This window comes from Alligator mississippiensis, chromosome 5 (assembly GCF_030867095.1).
Source record: "Alligator mississippiensis isolate rAllMis1 chromosome 5, rAllMis1, whole genome shotgun sequence".
Taxonomy (NCBI): domain Eukaryota; kingdom Metazoa; phylum Chordata; order Crocodylia; family Alligatoridae; genus Alligator; species Alligator mississippiensis.
Window position 1 is genome coordinate 170,207,056 of NC_081828.1, and position 25,239 is coordinate 170,232,294.

General features: G+C 42.1%; 1 protein-coding gene across 2 annotated transcripts in view; it reads right to left on the reverse strand.

Moving 5' to 3' along the window:
- Positions 1–25,239, reverse strand: part of NXPH1 (neurexophilin 1) — a 217,536-nt gene that overhangs the window by 3,734 nt on the left and 188,563 nt on the right. Inside the window, exon 1 of one of the 2 annotated variants that reach the window (XM_019498119.2) lies at positions 18,433–18,521. The exons of the other annotated variant lie outside the window; for it this stretch is intronic. Coding sequence (XP_019353664.1) covers positions 18,433–18,486 — 54 coding nt within the window. The 5' untranslated portion in view covers positions 18,487–18,521. Of the gene's footprint in view, positions 1–18,432; positions 18,522–25,239 lie in introns of those variants that run through there. 2 annotated transcript variants of the gene reach the window in all.

Below are 25,239 nucleotides of genomic sequence, written 5' to 3' on the forward strand. Positions count from 1 at the left end.
TCAGCACAGTAAGCCAGGGGAGCGGCTATAATGAAATGCACTGATGGCGCACTGGTTAATGAAGCAGCAATGAAGATGTCACAGGGAGAGAGAGAGAGAGACTTAGAACACAATTTTGCAGTGGCATATGGGGAGGGAGAGCAAAATAAAAGGAGAAATGTGATTAAAAAGAGAATTGTGCCAGTCTAGTATGAATCTGTCAGCCTGCTATGAATTTAAGCAGGTAACTAGCAGATCTAGTATACCTGCAATCTGCAGGTAGGACAAAAATTGCTTACTGCCATCTTTTACTCTCCTCACAGACTGATTTTTTTTTCTTTTCCTTCTTGTGTTTCAATGAGTTACATTTTGTAAGATTTAGCTACAAATTCTCCCATAACAAGATATTACATCCCGAAGCTCATTTTAAAGAGAACTTTTTTTTTTGACTGCATAAAATCAAACACCCAGGAGAGGCGATGAACATTTTTACATGCTTGCTGTACAAATTGTTGGTTTTAAAAACCAACAGCTCTCAAGTTTAACTGAAAACTTCAGATTCTATGCAAGTACTATGTTGTTTCATATCTGACTTAATAAATGCCATTGATTGTTACTTTAATGGATTTTGGAATTGTTGAAGGGCTTCTAGTCATGCATTTAGCCCTGAGACCTTCTTTTTGTAATTCTATATTTGGATAACTGTTGCATTCATGATTACAGACATGAATCTGCCCTCTGTAGTCAGGAAAGAATAGTTTGAATAATGAGTGCAAAATCGGTACCACGGGGCTAACAACAAAGTGCAAGAATCCATTGTTCAAAGGATTATGATGATGATTATTTATACATTTAAAGACTTTTCTTGTTGTCAAAGCAATGGCTATTTCGTATGTACCATTAAAGTACTGTATATCATGCCAAGTTAACTATACATACATCCTCTCAGTCAGGTACAGTATAGAATGCATTGTGCAGCTGCCTCACAGAGCTGAATGAAAGGCAGAGAAGGGTGGTTTTACATGAAATAGTCTAGTTTTGTCCTGCCTGCTTTCATGTTCACCAGACTTCACAATAATATGTCTATAGCATCGATTCAGTAAGCAATTATATGTATACAAAGCAGGCAAATTCATGGCCCCTTGTCAGTTTGCTGAGTGAAAGGTATTTCACTTGACCATGGTTTGGTTTTGGTTTAGAAATATCAAGAAAATAGAACTGATTTCAAATGAAATGCAAAAATATGGAACATTTCAGATTCTGTTAGGGATATTTCCCCTCTTCCTAGAGCATGTATACAGTTCAGAAATGTGTGTGCTGCAACAAACCTGTTATTTAATCTTAACTGAAGGTGACTTTTTTCCTGCTACATATTAATATATCAAGTGCTCCCCTAGTTCTGGTATTTTACTGCACTGAATTCTTCACTGCTATTGCAGATAAGGTTGCTCAGCGGGGCTACTAGCCTGTGTGAATTTTTTTCAGGATCAGGATGAATGTAGGATAGTATTCCCTGTATTTAGAATGTGGATTACAAAAAACCCAGAAAACTTTCACAAGTATGAAAAGCATCAAGATATATGTGGGCTGTCCTGTACACTACCTTTCTAAAACCAATACTGTGATTTAAGTTTTTGTCAACAGAAGTTTTTTAGGGCACACACTTTCCCCTTACTATTTGTTTGTACAAATGGGACTCTTATCTTCATAGGGAGGTCTAGGCTCTATGATACTACAAACAGCAATAATCAGTGCAATAAGTATGAAATGCCAAATGCCTTTATTCACTATATTTCATTCAATTAATGGTGTAAAGATATGATTTTTTTTTTCCTTCGGAAGAAAATGTTTGCTGGCATTTTGTAATTACTGGAATGATGGGAGTGCCAATGAGAGAACAGCAGCAAGAGGGGAAAAAAGAGATTTGAGACCAAATCTAAAACCACTGTAGTCACTGGAAAAACCAGCACTAAATTTAATAACCTTGATTTCATGCCTTTTGTGTGAAAAAAAACATTGTATTTCCTCTAGCTCACATGATTTCTGATACCATAGTGCAATGACCCTATCATCTGGAGACCCTTTTCCCATTAATAATTATAAATTGCTATTCAATATATTTATATTTTGGGAGTGTTCTCACTGAACACAATAGGCCAAGGCTATATTAAGAAGACAAAGGAATTAATCTGTATATCCAGTTTCAACAGCACACTCCAGTATTGTGAAGGCCTTCTTTTAGAAAATGAAGACATTTTCACAGTGACATCTAAACACATCTAATGAAGCTTTCCTTGAGTCTTAGTGTCTCACTTAAGGCTCCCTGGGGAAAGGTTATTTATCTCAGAGCCTTAAGGATTTCTTCTAAAGGCATGCCTGATGAACATGAACTATCACCTCCCTTAGGCCTAAGAGCATGCTTGAGATCAGGTGAATTTAAAAAATATTTCAAAGTGGTATAAAATGCCTCTTGATTTCTTGAGTCTTTCCATTTTACTGTAGATCTATTGCAGTTCATTACATATAATTACAGTATCAGTTTAGAAATTATGTATTTATTCCTCTAAATGTATGAATACTTGAGGGCAAATGGAGATGTAAACAAACAATCTAATCTTCAAGGTAGGAAATTTGTCTCTTCAGGTAAATAACTAATCAAAAACAAGTTAATTTTGCCTGGCATCTTGTAGTAGGAATTTGGCAGCTCAGTGACTGCACATTCACTGTGTAGAGAAATACAGAATACTCTCTCCATGCCCAGATGTCTCAGATACCATGCTAGCACAGGAGTCATTGACACAATGTAAATGGCCCTCAATACAGAGAAGAGAAAACACTTAGAATTCTCACCAAGACCCACTGGGTAGCCATCATTTATACTGTGTAATGGGTGCCATGTAATAGTAACACCTGATAAGCTTGCTGAGCTCAGTTGTAGAGGAGGTAACAGAAACATTGGATGTCACTAATAATATGATACTGCTGTTAGATACTACCCAGCGACTAGTTTCCACGCAAACCAATGCCAAGACCAATTATATTACATAGAAATTATGATTTAAACAAAGAGGACGACATTGGGATTTGATGAAGAAATGATTATAACAGATGGAGTGAAATACAACAGAGCTCTTGTGAGGGCATTACAAATTAATATTGTGAAAGCAGAGGAAAAACACACATTTAAACAAAAGGCCCTGCTCATTAATATTTCATAAAGTGGGCTTAGCTTTTTTATTCATAAGCCTCTTTGCTTACATGGCCAGATTGCATAGGTATGTGTCTTGGCTGTGCACATTTAAAATATACCCTCCCTGTATTTCTAGTCTGAATTTAAATAATATCATAACTGACCAGGAACATCAAATAAGAGCAGATAGATCCCCAACATTTCCATAGCTACATTGGGCTGTGTACTTCACTTATCCCTAAGCAAGGGGAAAACATCCAGCCAGCAAAAAGGCCAAAAGCAGGCTTCATTGAATGGCACATTATGGGTGTGTCCAGACAAGCTGCCTGTGCATGTGCTGTAGGGATGTACGAAGCAGGCCATATTTTATTTGGATTAAGATTCAGCTCAGCTCAGGAGACAGTGATCTGAAGATTCAGTTCTGATTTGGAGAATCAGTGATTCAGCCATAGACACTGCTTTATATGTTTTATATGTTTTTTCTACATACCTTGAGGTATCAGGCATGGCTCATGAACACTGAGATGATGGGGTGGGTGGAGCATCCCACAGGAGCACAGGGGGGACCCCCATGTGCTTGGCAATGGACCTGGAAGTGGACCAGAAGTACTTCCAGTCCACTTCTGGGTCTGCTGCAGAGTGCACAGGGGACCACCCCCATGCATCCCCTGGCTCAGCTATCGGAGGACCCTGGGTGCCCCCCAAGGAGGCACCAGTCGCCAAGCCATGGCACAGGAGGGGCTCCCCATGTGGTCCGCAGCGGACCTGGAAGTGGACTGGAAGTACTTCTGTTCCACTTCCAAGTCCACTGCCAAGCGTGCAGGGGGCCCCCACATGCTCCCATGGGACGCTTCATCTACCCCACCATCTCATCATTCACAAGCCATGCCTGGTACTTTGAGGTATGTATTTACATGGCCAAATAGCCAAACTCTCCGAATCTCTCTGAATTGAATCGCAGGCTTCCAATTCAATGCAGAGAGATTAATGGGTCTCCTGATTCGATTCAGATTTGGAGATTCGGCCACCAAATCAGGCTGAATCTCCTTTTGATTGAATCAGTGCCTGAAGCTTCACGCAGCCCTAATGTATTGCACCACTTTTTTTTCCGCGTTTCTTTCTTTACCCCTGGATATCTCAGGGCCCAGCAGGATTGCCACTGCTGCAGCCCCAGAAGGCCCTCAGGACCCCAGGTAAGGCTGCTGGGGCCAGCCTCCCCTATCTCCCCTGGGGTAACTTGCCACGTGCCAAAGCACTCGTGACATGGGCATTCCCTGGGGACAAGTAGCTGTGATGCAAGGTCGAACCAAGCATCCATGTTTGTCTGGACGTGGCCTACATGGACAACTACTTCAGTTAGTTACAATATGCTGAAGGTTCCAGTTTTTAGTATATACAATCAGATTAATGCTTCTACTATACCATTCTCTTACCCAGGGGAGAACACCAAAGGCACCTTCTTATACCAAGAACAGTCAATTTGATTACTAAAAATACTCCTTTAGAATCTATCCTCAGATGGATTATTTAGCTACCTTTACATCAGCTCTTGTTTTATAGCATTAAGTCAATGGTTCTCAACCTTGTTACCTTCAGGGAACCACTTATTACACTCAAGGCACCCCTCAAAAATGACAACTTTTAGCTTTCCCTTGTTTTTTGACTAGGGAAAAATTATAGAGAAATTCTTCTGTTTCAGGGAACACAGAAAGACCACAACAGATCAGAATGTTTTTACACTATGCTTTCCTATTTGAAATCATTGTGTTTATCTTGTCACTCATGTGCATGTGTCAAGACACCTAAACAGTGCTAGGCTGTATGCCACCCTTACAAGGATCTCGTGGCACCCCAAGGTGCCATAGGAGGCTGGTTGAAAACTACTGCATTGAGTCAATGGTACAGATTTTAGAAAAGGAAAAGGAAGATGTGGAAGATCCTGGTGGTTTTTTTCCTGTGATGTGATACACTGTGGGCATGTCTACATGAGACACTTAATGGGAGTGTCTACATGTGGATTTACTACACAGTAACTTACTGCGCAGGAAGCGAGTTTATACCAGCATCTACATGTGCAGGTGTTGAAGTGCGGTAACGCTGTGTGCAAGCTGATTTAGGATTAAATATAGTCCCAAATCAGTGCACTCACACACTGGTACAGTGCAGTAAGGTGTCTACATGTGCATTATTGTGCAGTAACTAATCGGGTGTAAATTTCATACCTGCATGGTATCAAGTCAGTGTAAGCTGCCATATTAACTGCACACTGTGCACATGTAGATGTTGCTCATACTGCACAGTAATTTTCAGTTAACGGACAGTAATTTTGGTCACTAAGCAGTAAATGTGCACATGGAGACAGGCCTAATGTGCAGTAGAATTAGTCGACTGTGCATTAGCGCATCACGGCAAAAAACATGTTAATGTGCTAATGCACAGTAAAATTAGTCTACTGCACATTAGCACCGACTACTGCGCACTTATATAGTACCTTATATTAGCAATACTAAACTTAAGGCGCAGTAGCAAAGGCACATTAATGCATACATAGACGTGCCCTGGGAGAGGAAAGTACAAGATTTAATGAAAAATGGATATTATAATATAAAGCACATGTTTAAAGAAAGAATGGAAGAAATTGAAAATGTTCACAGACCCAATACTAAAGAATGCTCCCCAAGCCAACTAGTGTGCGTAGAAAAAGTGCAGTTATTCCATCCAGTGATAACAATGTCTGAACATTAATGACAATGTCAGAGATTCCTTGACCAGGCCTTATTTTTAAAAAAGAAAATAAGACAATGGTTTTCTGTAGAAAATGTGATTTTTTAATATGTGAGTAATATAAGATGGTTTGGGAAGGGTGTTGGAGGGTAAGAGAGAATAGTGAACTGCCCCCAAAACCATGTTTTTTGTTATTTTTTTTCAAGTTTTTTCTTTTGATGTAAATTTGAAAATGTTCATGAGGAGGCTTTACTCTTAGCTGGATATACATTGCTACTGCAGGTAATCATTCTAAGTAATAACCTTATTATGCATGTATGCTTGCATTGTGCAGTCAACAGTATTCAGTTGTAAGTTAAAGCCTGCATTCCTTTCCTATTTTTATTTTTGAGTAGCTATTCTGCTTCCTCAAAACAGCTTCTTAAAGGAGAAAAAGAAATGACATTTGGACCATTTCCATCTTTCAGGCAACTGAGATTAAACAAGACCAGAAGCTAGCCACCAGGTTTTTATTTTGTGTAAACTAGTGTAAATCAACTGAATGCTAACCTACATCAGCAGGGGATCAGGCCTGTAATGTTAGTTTTTGCATTCAAAATAATTGGAGACCTGGTATCCCTGAAAGACTGGGGTACCAAACCCAGAAAAGAAAGATTAAATTCCTCTGTTTGAAGATATAATTAACTCTAACTAGAGAAAGAGGTTAAAACAGCTATGGTTTTGCAGTGTTTTCTGTATATCTTAAGTTGTCTTATATAAATGTATTTGAAAATTAACGTGTATTTTAATAGCTTTTAGCAACTCATATGATGATGCAGCACCTGCAGTGCTCTGTTGTCCATGAAGATGTCCTTAAAAATAATTTAAACCTTTTACTTTACTTTTTCAGGGCTTGCTATCCACAGATTTCTGTCTTGCTCACTGAAAACTAAATTGGGGCCTTGCCACAAGCCCCATATAGGCTGCACAGCACGTTGTTCTACTCCCATGGGCTCACAAAGTCAGAGTGTGCCTCTATCCTTCTCTCTGTTTAGGGAAGGGAAGGCCAACCTTGCGCTCAATGCAGTGTATATTCCTCAGTGCAGCTGAGAAAGTCCCCATTCCCATCTTTCCCTGCCCAAGAGGGAGCTAGTAGCTCTACAGAGGTTGCTCTGCTTGCAAAGATTTTTAAAATTTGAATTTTCAGCCAGTTCTAACTGTGCCCAAATTCCTCACTTCTTCCAAACCTGTTGATAACACTGGACTGCCATGCAACTTGTACCCCAAGTGCAAACACTAACATTTCCTCCTACGGCCTCCCTCCACTCCTTTAGTTCCCCTGCCCCCCACAAGTCAGAAATCTCTCATTCTAAAGTTTCAAATCAGACTTGGTTTGTTGTTTTTCTATTTAGCAAAGTGAAAGTAATAATGGCCTCATTTTAGAGTTCACTCAGTCCTGATTAAGTTAAGTTATATTTTGGTTTAATTTAATTAAAGACATTTCGATGGGTTAATAGAATGGAAAAAGGCAAATGTTCCTGAGCCTCCAACATAGACTGATTTGTAAAACAAATATATAAAAGATCAGATTTTCAAACAGATTTTCGATGCAGATAAGCCCTTGAAATCAATTGGCAACAAATGCATAACCTACTTAAGTACTTTTGAAAATCCCTATCTACATCTCTATGCAGCTTTATACCTCTGGAAAGTTGGCTCTATGCGATTATTAAAGGCATTATAGTGTCATAACATAAGAAAAGTTATTAAGTGAAAACACCTGTATAATTGCTTTGTATAGAATAAATTGCGTAAAGAGAATTAAAGTATTCCATTTATGGGACAAATTCTGTCCCCACTAAACACAGCTGGAAAACTCCTGCAGGACCAAAGATCTGTGCTATGTCTGTGCTATGTAGTTTGTTTTCATTTTCTTGCCTAATAATATAATTATGTTGGAATAGAAGGCTATTTGGCATGTGAATCATGCCATCTCTCTTTCAATTTAGAGGGCTTTGTGTTAGGCATGTCATATACTCTATAAACTGGAAGACCAAACTGAGCAACAATATACAGAAATGATCCCCATAGTATAGTTTGTCAGCTTTTGCTTCACAAGTATGGGAACTTCAGCCTGAATGTCAATAGTGGTGCAGATATAAGTGAATTTATAAAGATTCAGAGAAGGACTAAAATGTAACTGTATGAAATATCCTATTAACTCCTGCCCTCTGTTTTATATTTTCAGAAAGAATTTAAACTAAACTCTTGAAGCCTGGTGCCTATGTCTTCATTAAAGACTTTTTACTTCAGTGGATTATGACTTTTGAAAATTCATACCAGTTCCATTCAGCAGGGGATTAAACTTTCATGGAATAAATAAGAGTAGGTTAAAAATGTCTAGCAGAGTTTTAAGGCCACTGCATTATACCACCATTACAGACTTCTGTTAACTTTGAAATGAAACTCTAGCTAGGTAAATAACTTTTGTCAAGAATCTATTGCTCTAATTCCACACTCCTGTAAGCCTTCTTTTATTAATATTGGCTTGCCATTTTCTGCATACATGTAGAAAGGAATATTAAATAGAATTTAGCTGAAAGGCCACAGAGCAACATTTTAATCAAAATCTGAACTGTAGTCTGCTTTACATATAACACATGAATGCACAGTGAAATACATAGCGGGTATTTCTTCATGAGACACTTAACTTTGCATTAGCAGAGTTTACTGTGAAGTTGGCATGTGCTCATACACGTGTATGTGCTTACTTTGCAGTAAACCTCCCTAATCTCGAGTAAATTTGCTACCTGAAAATGCAAGTAGCAAATTTCCTCAGGAATAGTAACAGTGCCATAGTGCTCGCATAGATGCCTGGCTGGGAGCAAAGTCTGCACCCAGACAGCTGTCCACCAGGTGGTGGGAGATAGTTCCCTGCCCCCAGGAGCTGCCTGCTGCCAGGGCAGGCTGTGCCATAGGAGCCCCAAGCCCCCTGCTCCCAGGTCGCAATCAGGAAGCAGGGGCTGGGAGATGCTTCTCTCCCAGCCCCCACTCCACCATCATGATCAGGGAGTGGAGAGCTGGGTGATCCTCATCTTCCAGCCTGAGCCCTATGGTCACTGGGCTTGGGCTGGGAGATAAAGGTCTCCCAGCCCAAGTCCCACAACCACAGAGCCAATACTGAGAGCTCCTTGCTGTCAGGGGAACGGGAGGCTGTTCCCCATCCAGCTTGGTGCTCCCTAACCCCTGCCCTGCATTCCCAGGTGGGGACATTGTTCCTCTGCCCCACCGGCAGGGAGCTTCCAGACCCCACTTCCCAATCACGATCATGGAGTGGGAGCTGGGAACAAGTTCTCCAGCCCTCACTCCACAATCACAAATTGCAATAGCGGAGCAGGAACTGGGAGCTCTCTGCATGAAGACAGTTCCCCACCCAGCCTGGAGCTGGCTGAGACCTGCCCCTGACCAGGACAGTTCCCAGCCAGCCCCAGGCTGTGCGGGGAAGAATGTGCAGTGTGGAGGTGACTGGGGACTGTTCTGTTTTGGGCAGTCCCCAGCCAGCTCCAGGCTGCATATACAGACTTATCCATGCAGCCTGGGGCTGGCCAGGAACTATCCCGGTTAGGGGTAGGTCCCAACCCTGTGCCCCAATCAGGTGATTGAGGCACGGGGCTTGGAAACAGCTGCAGGGTTGGGGTAGGTCCCAGCCCCCTGTCTCGATCTACCAGTGGGGAAGCTAGCAGCAAGTTAGCTGCCAGCTGCCCCACCAGCAGATCAGGGCAGGGGGCCAGGTCCCCTAGCCAGGGCCAGGAGCTCCCTGTTGCTGGGATAGGGAGGCATTGTCCTTGCCCCAGCAGCAGGCATCCCCTAAGGGCCAGGAGACAAATATCTCCTGGTCTGGTGCTCTCTGCCAGACCCTAGGCTAGCACCCAGGGGGAGCCTGGAGCTCCCCCCGGTAGCAGCAGGGGCTCATCGCAGGGCTGCAGGAACTTGGTGCACATTTGCTCCCTAATCCACACGTGTAGGTATCTGCCCAAAAACCCTTACTCCAGGGTAGCTTACACCATTGTAAATTTGGGCCGGAGTAAATGATGTGTAGATATACTCAGTATGATCAAGGTGAAAGAGACTATAACTTTTCCAAGAATATAACAGTTCTGGGGAGGCAGCAATACTCTAATGTGCCAGAACTTTGTGCTCTATTAACATATTATTAATTATCCACATCTAGTTTTAAATTCTTCATTGTTAAACTCTTAAATTAATAAATACAATTAAATAGTTCCCATTTTTCAAGGGAGTAATTTATTACTGCTGTTTGTGACATCATCTTTTTCATTGAAAAGCATTAAAATATTCATATAACTAAACCACTTGAAAAGGAATTGTTCACAGATGCACTAAAATATCTTGAAGTTGTTATTTTCAGAGATTAAACTGGCCACTGATACAGAAGGAATGTAAGCTTTTCATGTCAAGGTACTATGCAGCCTTCATATGCAAGCAAGTGCACACAGCAGATGTGCAGCCATATATTCACATTGTAAATAATATTTGATACATACAGATATTCATTACTCTCCCAGTAGAAAACACAAGAGTATGGATGTTCAGGATTTTTCTCCCAAAGAAAAAATGGGCATTCTGGGAGAAAAATAACCCAGGAACAACCAGGATTAAATAGTTCCCAGGAGACTTTCTCCTAGGAAATCAAATGTCGGTACATTTTCCCTTCTGAGAGAGGCTGCAGAATAGTACTTCAGCACCTCGAGGTGCTTTGCTTCTCCCAACACCCACAACCCTGGTAGGCAGTGTGTCACTTGGGCTTGACTCGATTGTTGCAGCTGAGCAGGGAGCAGACTATGCCACCTTCACAATCCCCACATTGTGCTGCAGGGAGACACAGGGTGACCCTGATCAGTCTGGGTCAGCCAGTCAAGGCTGCTCTGCACACTGCTTCCACCTGTCTCTAGGCAGACTGATGGAGCCCGAATAGCATGCCAAAATATGTGCACATGGTGGGAACATGGGGGCGGGGAGTCTGGCCATGCACCATCAGCACAGCAATTACTCTGATCCTTATGGCTCAGAATTCAAATGTCTGTTCAGGTGTCTCCAGGTACGTGTTTCTACCAGGAAAACAAACTTGGGAAGATTCTCCCAGATAATTTGAACATGTAAACACAGCCTATGTATTTACATCTGCTGTTACCAGCTGCATACACACAGCTGCCTATTGTAGAGAAGATTTTTCAAGGCAAAAAGTACATCAAATCTGAAAAACAGCTGGGCATGCAAACTTCTATTTGATGCCCTTGAAAATTTCTCTTCAGGGTTTGTGCAATGACCTTGCTGAACTGTCCTGGGATCACAGTACTGAAGATGCAACTGAGGAGTCAATATTTCCTTTGTATGTTTGTTTGTTTTCCAGTCAGTGGATTCATATTCAATTGATGTCTAGATGTCAAAATCCATGGAAACCCCATGTCAGGAACCCTCGTGTTGTTTCCTTAATGCTGAAAAAGGAAGCCAAGTAACAGGGAGGCCAAAAAGGGCATTATTAGATATCATAGATCTAGTTATGTGTTCACACTTGTATGCAATACTTGTCTAGCAAAATATTTCTTTACAATGAATTATTCCTAGACTTTTACAAGTAAATAGTTGGCCTGTGGCATTTTTATGATTCAGTCTAAATGGTTGTAGTGAAGGAATGTTTAATAGCAGGACAGGGGTCATATGTAGACAGCTGACATTGAGTTTCATGATATTTTGCCTTACGCATCTTAGTATTGCTTTACAGTGGTACCATACCTAATTAACAGTGAAAATTAATAGCCAGCAGGATTAATCAAATTCAATATGTGAGTACTTGGCTCATGAGATCCATGGTTCAATTGCTAGTGCCATCAATGAGGTCATTAATTTAAAATCTAGATGAATAAAAAACTCCTTAGGGCACTGACACACAAGTTGAAAGAGGTTATACTTTGGAAAGTTATGTTTTCCCTGAGAACAGAAAAGCTTGAAGGAAATATATATATGAACACTGTTTCAGCAACTCCAGCTCAAAAGTAAGCAACATTATAAGTTTGGTTATTGGGGGTCTAAAGCTTCTTCACTATTCCACAAATTAGTTTTGACACAGGGCTTTTCATGCTTAAGTTATCCCAAAGCAGTTCACTATGGGTTGAGTACTGATTATTTGTCTGTGTAGATAAACTCTGACAGTATTTAGCAGGCATATTTTTTACCAAAACCTGACTAAAAGTTTTATAATTTGTTTGCATTTTATCTTTGTAGCCTACAGAAGACCTTTACAAATGTCTGAACTACAGGGACTGCAGTAGTACTCAGCTGCTGCAAAGAAATATATGGGCAAGAGCTCTGGAGCTCTCCCCAGCTGAGCACAATGTGATCTAAAATTGCTTAGTTCTGAGAAGCTAATTATAGACTGGCGTGTCTTACTTCTATCTGATTCCTTCAAACACTGGTGGCTGACCCACTATATATTTTTTAACCTAACCCTGGTAATACTATCATAACAAAATTGTGGTGGCATTACTGCTTGCTTTATTCTTTTTAGGAGAAAGAGGGAAAAAGGGGGAAACTATCCTAGCTTGACATCAGAGGGAATGTGATAAAACAGGACATATCGGATTTCCATATATAAAGATGACACATATTTGAAATAATGAGACACACAAGCGTATAAAATCTTTTCTTAGCTTTAGGTAAACCACTCTAGTCTGAAACTAAGCTGCTATTTATTCTCTCACAGGATCTGGCTTTCATACTAGATCTCCAGCATGTCGGACTGCATTGGAAATACCACAAACTCATCCTGCAGACTTGCTGAAAAAAAACAAAGTTTTATAACAGTCATTTGTGCCTGAGATTTCTGACCAATGGTTTGCAGCCAGGCTATTCTGACCCCAAATCATTTTGAGCATCCCTAATCTGACCATGTTGAAAACATCTGGACAGATTCTATCTATATGTACACCTGTTAAGTCTTTGATGCACAGAGGATTGATTCAGACTAGAATTTGGCTGAGGAGCTTTAATAGAATAAACATATAAGTTGTCATTTCAAAGTGTGTGTGTGTGTGTATATTATATATATATATATATCCATTCATAGTCTCATCTGCTCTATCTCTGTGGCTGAGTATCAGTGGGAAACAATTTAACCTTAGCAAGCAGATTTCATTTGTTACCTGCCAAACTGATTCAAAAAATAACTATGAAAATGTAATAAAAGCTCTATTCTAAGGCAATAAGTAATATTGCTTCACCATAATATACTTGCTAAATAACATTCAATGAACTCATAAAAGCATTTAATTTAAATATAAATGCTTAGCAGTTCTATTTTGCTTTCAGTGAAGGACAGTTGCTCTTCTGTATTTTGAAATGCATTTTGCAGATGGGCTGTCCTTTCAAAAACCATAGTTAGTTTTACAAATTATTATTTATAATAGAGGAGGGCTCAGAGGCTCCTCCTGTAATAAGGGCCCATCGAACTAGGAACTGTACCAGGACAAAATAATCCCTGCCCTAAAGAGCTTTATAATCTAAATAAACAAAGACAGGATGCAATGGGAAAGATACATGGATGACTTGCTCCAGGGCATGCAAATATTCAATTGCAGACCTGGAAGCATATTCCAGATCCAGTACCCTTTCTAGTAGTTCAGAATGCCATCTTGATTGAAGGAAAATAGAGTCATTTGATTATTTGGTTAAGTATAAAATTAGATCACTTGCTTTGAAAAGGGCATGGGTCCATTCACGGCAGCACACAGCCAGCCCAAAGATCTGAGGTGTTTCATCCAAAAAAAATCTACAATGCCCACATCATCAGGACTGCGAAGCCATCCAATGCAGCCCCAAAAGTTGCTAAGTTAGTTCACAGCCTGGAGGGCCCTACCACTAGTGTTGAGACTCTTACCTTCCACCCCACCCCCCCTGTAAAATCTACGTGAAGAGCAGATATGCCAATACCATATGCTGTTTTAAAGCGAATCCCTCTGTGTGTGGAGGGGGTAGCGCTGCCTTCAGTCAGGAGGACCATCATTCACCTGCATGGAATGAAGACCATATTTTCCACAAGATTATGATTACTTAATGTTTGGTTAATTTACTTAATCAGTCTTTTAGTATATCTTCAAGATACAGACAATAGAATGATCTAACTCATACAGTTCAAGATAGGCAAGAATAATGAAGGCCAGGGTGATTTAATTTAATCTTCCACTTTTAAAGTAAGTTTTTACCCCTTTGAATAGGCTTTCTTTTTACAATACTTTACTCCACAGGGTAGGCTGACTGCCCATAGAAGTCAATGGGAAGATCCCAACAGAATTCTTGGGCATGGGGTTGAACCTAATTTGTACAGGAAATATCTCTCTCAGACAAGCACAATTCAGATTATATTTTTCCCTTAGTACATTCCTTCTTGGAAAATTTAAAATGAGGCCCACAGCCTAGCATTTTCAGCATACAAAACAGATTCAGAATTCTGCACCAAGATGGTGAAGCAAAACTATTTGGTGTCTTGTTAATAAATCTTTCCATACTGTCCACCTTTCTAAAACAAGCTGTCCAAACCTGGAAAAGACAATTTCATTTTTTTGGTTAAACTTTTCACTAATAATGATGGAAATTAGATCTTAAAGAACAGCATGATAGCTGTAAGCCAGTGGTACCTTTCCAGGTTGCAGGCCAGATGAGTGGTGTGGGGTCAGTCTGTAGGCCAGACCTAGCGCAGGGTTCGGGCATGGGTGCAATCTGGCGTGTGACCCCAGTTCCACACCCTAGATTGGGCATGATACTGTAGCCCTGGCTGTGCCCATGGTGGATCAGGCCTGCTGTCCTAGCCCCACACACTCCAGATCGTGCCTGCTGCTCCAGCACTGCACATGCCAGATTGCACCTGCTGCCTTGGCCCAGCATGTGCTAGACTGCCTATCGCCATGGCCCCGTGTATGTTAGTTCAGGCCTGCTGGTCTGGCCCCATGCTAACCCAATCCAGCACATGGGACCACATCATTAGGCAGTAGGGGAGAAGTGGCAATGTCAATGCTACCATTCCCCAGTGCCAAATTTCCAGACCTGTGGGCCAGATGACACTACTCCTGGCCTGTAGGCCAGAGGTTGAGCGCCACTGCTATGAGCTATGTCAATATAATAGTTTGTTTGTAAGGAATAAAACAAAGATATGGTTCCTTGATACAGTCAATGAAAAAAATATATTATCTTAAAAATTATAAAGCATGGATACATAAACACTTAGGGGATATGAAGCTAACAACTGAATTGTTATATCATAAGGAACTGCTTTTAACAAGTAACTTAATATGGTGCTAGTGCCATTTCAACTGTCATTTCATGAAACAGTAAGATTATCTAGTGACTGATACTGTTGAACACAGTCAGATAAGACATATTTTTGTCAGTTCTGAGTTTACAAGAGCAGTCTAGCAGCGTTTTGTTGGTAAAAGACCTACTGATTGCTTGCTAAGGTTTGGATAGACTGATGTCTGCCTCCAAAAGACACCTGTCACCATACTTATCTATGTTGAAATGCAAACCTAAAAATTGCTGGTATTTATATTAACAAATACTAATTTATTAAATCAATTTTCCCTCTAAAACCACCATGAGCCCCAAAAGGAAACTGAGAGTCTGGAACAAAATGGTCACACTGAAGAATAACCAAAACAAATGTGCTGAAATATGCCTTATGTGGCAATCTGAAATTTCAGAAGGTGAGAGAAACATTGTCTTCATACTAGTGACAGGTCAAACTTCTAAATGCTGTGCTATGTAAATCTAGACAGATTTCTATCTCAATCGCATTTATATAGAACTTTATATAGATAATATGAACAAATGCTCACTGATCCTTCTCCTCCTAAGAAATGCAGTGGCCCAAAATCACAAGTTATTTTTCTCATGAGTGAACACTGGATTCTAGACCCTCTATTAATTCACCTACCATTCACATAAGAATACTTGGCTAGGGGGTGTCACAGTAGTGGGTCCAGTACCCAAATTTTTCAGGATGGAGCTTCTCTAGTTACATCCACCTTCAATCTGAAAATTTACTAGTGTTTCTAAGTCCACTCCTCGTGAGAGTATGAATAAGTGAATAACACTTTATAGTGGGGATAGGACACTGGATGTCTCAGGGGTTTGGTTTTAATTTATAGAGTTCTTCAGTCCTAGATTACTTGATCAAAACCTGAACAGATCAATTATTTTACATTTTACTGGTTGATAAGAAGTATATGTAAAACAAACTTGTGATGTCCATCATACCCATCATTTTCAAACTGAGGCACATGGTGGAAATGTCCTACGTGCCTCTGTTTCCAGGAGGAACTTTAAGCTACGGAGGAGATGCAGACAGGGCAGGACTACAGTCTGAGCTATCTCCATCTGCTTTAGGGTTATCAAAGAGCTCTAATGCAGCAGAAGTGCATGCGTGCTGCAACCTTACGCACTGTTTTATCCATCTGCTACCATTGCCACGGCAGCACCAGCACCGAGGCGTGTAGTAGCACTCTAGCTGAAAACCATGGCTTTAGTCTTTGCTGATATCAAATTAGTATGTTGAACCAGCAATGATTTCATTTATAGATTATTTTAAATCATATTTGACACTTTTTATTATAGCAAAACATATTAGATCAGACATTCTATGCTACGTAAGGCCAAGTGAAGACAACTGAGTTATATAAGTTTATACCAGCTGATGCATACTATTTACTGAAAATATGCAAACACCTCTATATAGGGTCATATCCTGCCCTCTGTAGGGGAAAAATATTTAGACCAGGCAACTGTGTTATAAACCATAATGTTTCCCCTTTTCCTTTTAATTCCGTCATAAGGCAACATCAGTATATCAGAACTGCATGCACAATAACTAAGCTCTCTATAGATAATCCAATCAAATTTAGTAGTCCACTATGGCTGCATAAGTCAATATTCTTTCATCTAGCAATGGGCAGCAATAGGCAAATAAATGGAATCAAGATTATTTTGTTTCTCTTTGACTTTGTCTAGAACATTGCTCCCATATTTCAGCCCCATTATTTATCTCTTATCATCAGATATTTTAGTATAAAACAAATAAGCTTACCTCACAGACATGCATAGATGTAAACTTTTAAACAGATACATTCTAAAGATCCTGTAGCACATGACTCAATACTTTCCGAGGCTTTATAGGCTGGGACTATGATTCGAAAATTCCCTGATTTCTAAATGTGATAGATTGTTCTTCTCCGTTAATTGCCCATTTAAAAAATAAGACAAGAGGAGGGTATTTCCGTGTGTGTTCAAATAAGGGCTGCTCAGATTGCAACTTAGGCCACAAGGAAGAGAATGTGGCTGGAACATGTTCCCTGTCAGCACTGGGACCCTTCATTACCTGCTTCACTAGGCACACTGGGATGTGTGTCTCCATTAGTACCAAATAGTATTTAAAAACCAGGCATGGTTTACTACTTATTTGCAGGGATGAGGAAATATACTAATATGGTATGTGTGCCAGCATCAGATAAACCTGAGCATGATCCTTGAAAATGCAAGTTGTCCCTTGTGGACTTTCCATAAAAGTGTTTTTAAGACAGTGTGGAGTTGGGAAAGGTTTTGTCCATTTGGAATTTGCAGATAATTCAACCTTGTAAACGCAAGTAAAAGATTTCCAGGAATCTGAGTGAACCAGCGAAACACAGGCAGATCCATGCAGAGACTTGGGACTTCTGAGCAACTCCCAGGTTCCCCCACACGGCAATGACAGCTTAGCTTCCTCAAGAGCAGTGCCTGCCAACTACTGTAAACAAATCCCTCAGTAAGGGGGATGAAATTTTGGAAGGGTTCAATCAACAGTGACTTGTGGCCAGATTGCCAGTCCACCTGCTCTTTGGGGATCATGCCATGCATAGTGGCTATATTCCAGCTCCATCCTTCTGCTCAGACTCAGCTTCACAGAATTGTTAAGCCTCTACCCACCCATAAGAACACCCATGTGCCTAAGGGCAGAGAAGAGAATGCAGCATTCTTCCTGTTTTTTGCACATGGATGGGCTGGTGAAATTCGATTGGGAAACCCCAGTATAACTGCAATACATCGTCTCATGGAGAAACATTTTCCCCACAAAGGGACTGGAGGAAATTGGAGATGCTCTTTTTTTTGGTGGAAATTTGCACCAGTTTATTTTGTGTGGTTTTTATACTTGAAACATGTATTAAAAAATTCAAAAGACAGGTGTCCCACAGTGCCGCCTGCAAAATCTGCACAAGCAGTTTCATAAGTGTATTCTTTTTCACCTCTGCTTCACTCTATTTACATGACTATGCCTTAGGTATTTGCATTCACTTTTTTATACAATAAACAAACCTTCCCCTTTTAGAATAAACAAATAGACACAAGAGAGAGCAATTTAAACAGCAAAGCACCAATCAGACCGCTGAATGACACAAATAAAAATTGCCATTTTTTAATGCATAAAATAAAAAGCGAAGCAGACATGGGTTGCAACTTACTGAAGCTATATAAATGACAAGATGCAGATATTTTCCATGGGAAAACTGTGTCATGAAGATGAGATCTATAATTCTGAGAGAGAGAAAAAATTAGCAACATCTTGCTTATACAGCAAACCTTTCCCTAAGGATCTCAAATCACTTAACACAATTTTTGCAGGCCCTGTCAGATAGATTAAGAATTATTATTCCCATTTTACAGATTGGAAAATCAAGACAAGGAAAATTAATTACTTGATCAAAGACAGTTAATACTCAGGAGCCCTAACTGCTTTAAATGTTGTTTCCTAACTGCCCATTAGGAAAAATTAGGATAAATTTTATCATCATCAAGAAATTAGTTCGAAAGATATGACTCAGGCCATTACATTAGAAAGTACTTAATAAGGTACCTAAAAAGGCCCATGGATCTTGCCAATATAGATGGACATTACAGAACATCAGTCAGTTTAACTGTAATCAGTTTAAAGCATAGAATCCTGAAAACAAGCCATATGTAGAATACTAATAAAAATCTGTTTTGATGAGTAATACAGCAAAACAAAATCAGTCCAATCCTGTACTAAAACAGGGAAGTATGAATATAAAAAGTGGTCTCTAAAATTATGTGTGTGCTTTGAAACTTAAAAGATATAGTTCCATTTTTCAATAAACTCCTGAATTAGGTATAATGAAACATGAGATGAGACAGACAAGAATATAAAGCTTCTCAATACTGGTCTAACATTGGCAAAGTTGGGTAGAAAAAGAAAGGTTTATAGTTTTTGTGGACCTGTGTGACACTTTCTGGAGAAGGAAGCCTTTTATTCAGTAAAGGAACAGATGTTTTGGCAGATAGCATAGAGAGAATCCTGTCAGAGACTATAAACTAGGCTTGAAGGGAAGAAAAAAGAAAGTAGAAAAAATGTGAAGTATAAAACAAAAGAACCAAAATGACATGGATAAAATAGAAAGGCAGCAAAAGACAAGTGCTTTGTTTAGAAAAAAGAAAAAAAGTAAATGTACTCAAATCCTTGTAACTTTTTTGTAAAAAGTTTTCTGCCAAAAACAAAATTGATATGACTCCCACTGATACAGCTCATTGCAACATGGGCTTGGGGGGTTAATTTTAGAAGTGCAGATGGAAATCAAGAGAAGAGCAATGCCCTTTTAAACCATCAGCTGAGAATGATCACAAGTATACAACCAATAATATTAAAAATCATTCAGGCTTTATAGATATCATTTCAGTGCATTTGTGCTGGAAGAATAACAGTATAAAAAACTGCAAAGAATGTATAGTTACCCTCTGTTCCTTGCAACAACAGTTCCCCCCATTTTGTTGTTTCCTTGAACAGATCCCTTGATCCAAACTTATAGGCTTAAAAAGCTTTTAATGAGAAACCAGTCAACTCAGTCAGTGACACAAATGTTTGGAATAATTTCTTGGGGGCATTAATGGAGCCATAAATGATGAATAGGCTTTAGCTGGGCTACTTTAGAGCTTCATCCAAAACCAATTGAAATCAATGGTAGCCTTTCCATTACCTTCAGCAGACTTTTTGAACAGGGCTTTATAATTAATATGGCACATAGGCACACTATTGCTACATATTCACTCCCTGCAGTTCTTTTTTTCTTTCGGGCTGACGCTTTATGAAAGAGTCGTTTCCTCCAGAAAATGTATCCCAGTCTTACTTGCCCTGATCCCAGGTACTTCTGATCTTGCAACCCCTAAATTATGCTATAGCTCCCACAGCTTCCCATCTCAGCAGCAACATGTCAGATTTAGCCCAAAAAGGAGGGAGTTTTTCAGCTGCATGTTCCAGCAATGTCTGTGGTCTATGCTAAAATGGTCACTGCAGCTTTAGTGAGAAGGAGAAAAGCAAAACCTCCCTCAAACCTTCCTCCCATGTCACTTATCTAGGGAGGAAGGGAATGATTTTGAGTTGACTAGATCAGTTTCCTGATCCTACTCTGAGCTGGATAGGGTATTGAGAGGAAGGGAAGAAGCCTAGTTCACAAGATTGCTTTACTGTTTTACAATTCAGAGGTACATACACAGAGCATCCACAAATGTAAGCATGTGTGCTTGCAGCAGCTCAAATAGGAGTGGCACAAATTTGAGCCGGGGATTTTGCTTTAGTGCACATACCCAGACATGCTCTTTGGTGTGGCGCAAGTTGTGCTACTTGGGGCAAAACAACACTGGCCAGCTCTTCCCCGATCTGCTGCCAGGGAGAGCTAGAGCCTGGGGGCAGCAAAGAAAAAAAATTGTGTGGAGCTGAGCATGTGCAAGCATTTGTACACATGCTTTCTCCCCATTGGGAAAGACTGCAGGGGAAGGGGGAGGGGGGAGGGGAAAGGGCCATGGGGATGGGGTAAGGGGAGGGAGTGGGGCTGGGGCTGGACGAGAATTGGAAGAAAGCAGAGTAGAGCCGGGCCCAAGATCAGGATCGGGGCCAGGGCCCACTACGCCCATGTGGCCACCTCTTCCTCCATGCCCAGGGAGGTTGCCCAGCACCAGCGCCCCCCGCACCAATTTGTCTGCCACCCCCCAGCCCTGCATTGGCCCCAGATGCCTCCCCGTACTGGCCCTGGCCCCGTACCACCCAGGGGGCTTAGACTCAGGGGCCAGAGCGGGGCCAGCCTTGGCTGCACTGCCGAGCCAGAGGAGCCAGAGCCCCCAGGATCCCAGTGCCTGCCCTGCCCCGCCCTGACTCGAAAGAGACTGGCACAGCCCCAGCCTGCAATGGCAGCCTACCCTATCCCACACAGATTCAGGGCCACATGACCCCCCCATGCCTCCCAGGGTGCATGTAGAAGCAGAAGCCATGTCACCCAGATGAGCCGCTCATGGCTGAGTCCCACCACCACCAGCTGTGCAGCACCTGCCCCACCGCTACCCCAGCCCCACTTCCTCCCCACCCGTGCTGCAGCCGCTGGAAGCCCCTGGCCAGGCTGCCTTGCAGCCCTACCACTGCCCTGTGTTTGAGGGGGCTAAGCCCTGTTAGCTCCTACTTCTGCCGCCTAGGGCCAGCAGTATAAAAACCTGTCCTGTGCTGGCCCCAGCAGTATAAAAACCTGCCCTGGCAAGCAGCTCAGGGCTACTTGCTCTCAGGAGTTTCTCCAGACATTCTGAGATGTATATAGGGAGCTTCACAGACACCCCAGTCTCCTGCCCCTTCTGTGGGCAGAGGGATGCCCTGGAGCACATGACCCTTGAGTGTACCAGGCTACAGCCCCTCCACCTCCACCTCCAAAACCTCCTCCTGAGGTTCTGGTTGAATGTCATCCCCCACCTTTTTGTTTTTGGTCACCCCATCATGGCCCCACCAAGTCCTGGGACCTCCTGGTCAAGCTCCTTCTGGCCATGGCCAAGTGGGCCTGTACATGACCAGGAAGGAGGCTTTGGCTGGGAAGGTGCCCGGAGACTGTGGGGCTGCTTTCCTCTAACTTATCCATGCACATTTCTAGGCAGAGCGCCAGTGGACAGTGTCCACCAGCTCCTTGGATGCCTTTGAGGACTGGTTGGTGTAGCCTGGGGGGGCTCTGCTCAGTGTCCCCCTCAGGCACATTTATTTTTATGTTTTCACTCTTTGACCCACACAATACTCCTACCCTGTTTTTTTTCCATTAGTTGTCCCACAAAATCAGTTGTTCCATTTATCCATTACCCCCAATATAGTGGGGACTACTAGTTTACTGGGTGGGCCTTAGAGCCCACAGCAACTTTGAATGGACAAATAGACAGGAGAGTCTCAGGAGCTTCTGAGACATATGTGGCAAGCTTCGCAGACTCCCCAGTCTCTTGTCCCTTCTGCGGGCAGAGGGAGATCCTGGCACACATGACCCTCAGGTGCATCAGGCTGCAGCCCCTCCACCTCCCTTCCAGGGTGCATGTAGCAGCAGCAGCTGTTCCCTTCAATTCTGGTTGAATTTCACCCCCCACCTTGTTGTTTTTGGTCACCCCATCCATGGTGCCACTAAGTCCTGGGACCTCGTAGTCAACCTCCTCCTGACCCTGGCCAAGTGGGCCCTGTACTTGACCAGGAAGGAGGCTCTGGCCGGGAAGGTGCCTGGAGACTATGGGGCCACTTTTCTGTCACTTGTCTGAGCATGTTTCTGGGCAGAGCACCAGTGGGAAGCATCCACCGGCTCCTTGGATGCTTTTGAGGACCCAGGGGGCTCTGCTCAGTGTCCCCCTCTGGAGCACTTACTTTCACATTTTGATCCTTTGACTCCCATGTCACTCCTATCCTGTTTTTTTCCCTTAGTTGTCCCACAAAATCACTTGTTCCATTCATCCATTAGCCCCCATATAGTGGGGGCTACTAGTTTACTGGGTGAGCCTTAGAGCCCACAGCAATTTTGAATGGACAAATAGACAGGAGCTTCTAAGGCCTGGCCACTTGGTATCTGGGGACACTCCCCCTTGTGCCAGCTGGACTGTTGAAGCAGCCCTAACCTGGAGTGGCCCCTGCACCCTCTACCCACTGCAGCACTCTAGCAGTGGGGGCTGCTGCCTGGCTGTGACCTGCAGCCACCTGCAACAGCACCTGCCCCCTTAGACCTGCAGCCCCAAGGCTGCGTCCCTGCCAGACCCGGAAGGGGTACTCCCGCTCTTCCATCTGGGATCTATTGTCCAGAAGATGTGCTCCTTGTGGTAGCCCACTTTGAACTATCAAAGCGGATGCCAGAGTATCTCTGGAGGTCCAGCCCTGGCTTGCCTCAAGGCACAGCGAAGAACCGTGCCCTGCACTGCTTTTCTCCGCAGTGTTTTCATTTGATACCTGGAAATCCAGGTATCAGATTTTGAGCCCATGCTGCAAATATGCAGCATGGAGAGCATTTTTTCATTCTCAGTGTGTTTCTTGCAGCATTTCAAACTGGTTTGATGTCCAAGAGCGCTGCTATAAGGTACTCCCCATCCACTTATTTCTCCTCTGGGAATGCTAAATGATGACAAACTATATTAAGGCAATTGAGTGGTACCGGATGTGCACCAGAAACAGTGGTACTGGACACATGCCAAATAACTGCTATATTACAATTCTGAGGCTGCTGTACAAGTAAAGCAGATGGGCTGGGTTTTACTGAGAAGCTCCAAAGTACAGTCAGAAGTGGTGTACACATGTAGTAAGGGTCCATCAGGAAGGCAAGCATGAGCATTTCTCTGGCCTTTTTCCTGGCTGCAGGCCTCGCTAGATACACCTGTTCATTGAACTATCAAACACAGAGCTCCAGATTGAGAAGTGATACTCTTGTGATATACATTCATCCTTGCTTCCATTCCATTAGGTACTCTGACACTTACTCTTTTAGGTATTTCTTCCACCTCCACCACACATTAAGATACACCAATAAGACTGTCCCACACCCCACTAGACTGGTGACAAGCAGTATAACTGAGTGCTGGGGAACTGACATAACATTTCTTAGAAATGCCTTCTAAAGTTAGCCCTAAATCCTCACAATAAAGCCTGGTGGTTTCCTTTGTTCAACAGAAGTAAGAGGGAAAACAAAATTATCAGTGATCCTCATGAGCAGAAACAAATGAGAGCATCTGACATTCTGGAGAGCCTGCTTCAAGGGTAGAACTGGATGGAAACAGTTTTCCTGCTCCATAAAAATGTTCAAGATTTCAAAAAAAGTGTCCTGTCCCTCACAAGGATGAATTAAAGACAGACATGAATAGTCACTGAGCTGGTGATTAGAGTACTTACCTGGGATGAGAAAAATCAAGGTCAAAGTCTCTGCTCCAAATGAGGCAAAAGAAAGATTTGAACCCGAGTCTCTTACTTCCTAGGCTACTGGCTGACATGGGGCTGTCTCTCTCTCTCCTAGTGGTGTTGTTCTGTTTTGTATGAATAAACTGGGGAAGCATGAGGCAGACTGTTTGACCACATCTAGAGGTGCAGGGGCACTCACTTGCAGTGGCAAAAATAGTGGCAGCACAAACTTATGAGCTACTTTTGCTGTACTGTACACCCCTGATTGTGCACTTTGGTGAGGGACAAATTGTCCCACTTCAGGCAAACTGCATGCTGGAGGAGCCAGGGCACAACTGCAGGAGTGGAGATGCTCTAGCTGGCAGTCATGGTATCTCCCTGGAGGACTGAGCCTCTGTACCATTGCATGCACCACACTGCTTTTTTCCCAGCGGTTTTTTTCCTGGTAATAAATTTTGGCCCCGCACTTCATATTTGCAGCACATTACATGTTTTAACATTCCCCATGTGAGGTCTGTAGTGCTACAAAGAGGCTTACAGTGCCACAAACACTATATGCTTGCATATCTGGACGCAGCCTTTTAGTCCAGTGGTTCAAGTGTATGGGAACTATTCAAGTTCCAGTTCATTCATACCCAGTGAGAACTGCAGGTTGCCTCTTACCTATCCTAGGTGAGTACTTTAACCACCATGCTTCTGACTGTTCAGGGGCAAAACTGATACATAAAATATTTTCTCTTTCCCCAAATAAAATCTACACTGGCCCTGAAAAGTCTCCCTAATGAAAACACAGGTTCACCGTCAAGTTCTTAGATTTTCAGGAAGGAGACTTTTTAGTACACATGGAAGGCAACTTTTGAGGGACAGACTTCTTACTTTGCCTGAGTGGAATCAGTTGAGAATCTGAAGGTGGAAGGCAACTTGGGTGACATTCATCATGATATAATATTTCTAGATACTAAAAAAAAAGTAGAAATAACAGCAGAATAGAAATACTGGGCTTCCAAAAAGCTGACTATAAGACAAACTCAGAAAACTTGTAGGCAGGATCCCATGGGGGGCAAATCTAAGGAAAAAAAAGAATTAAAAAAGTCTG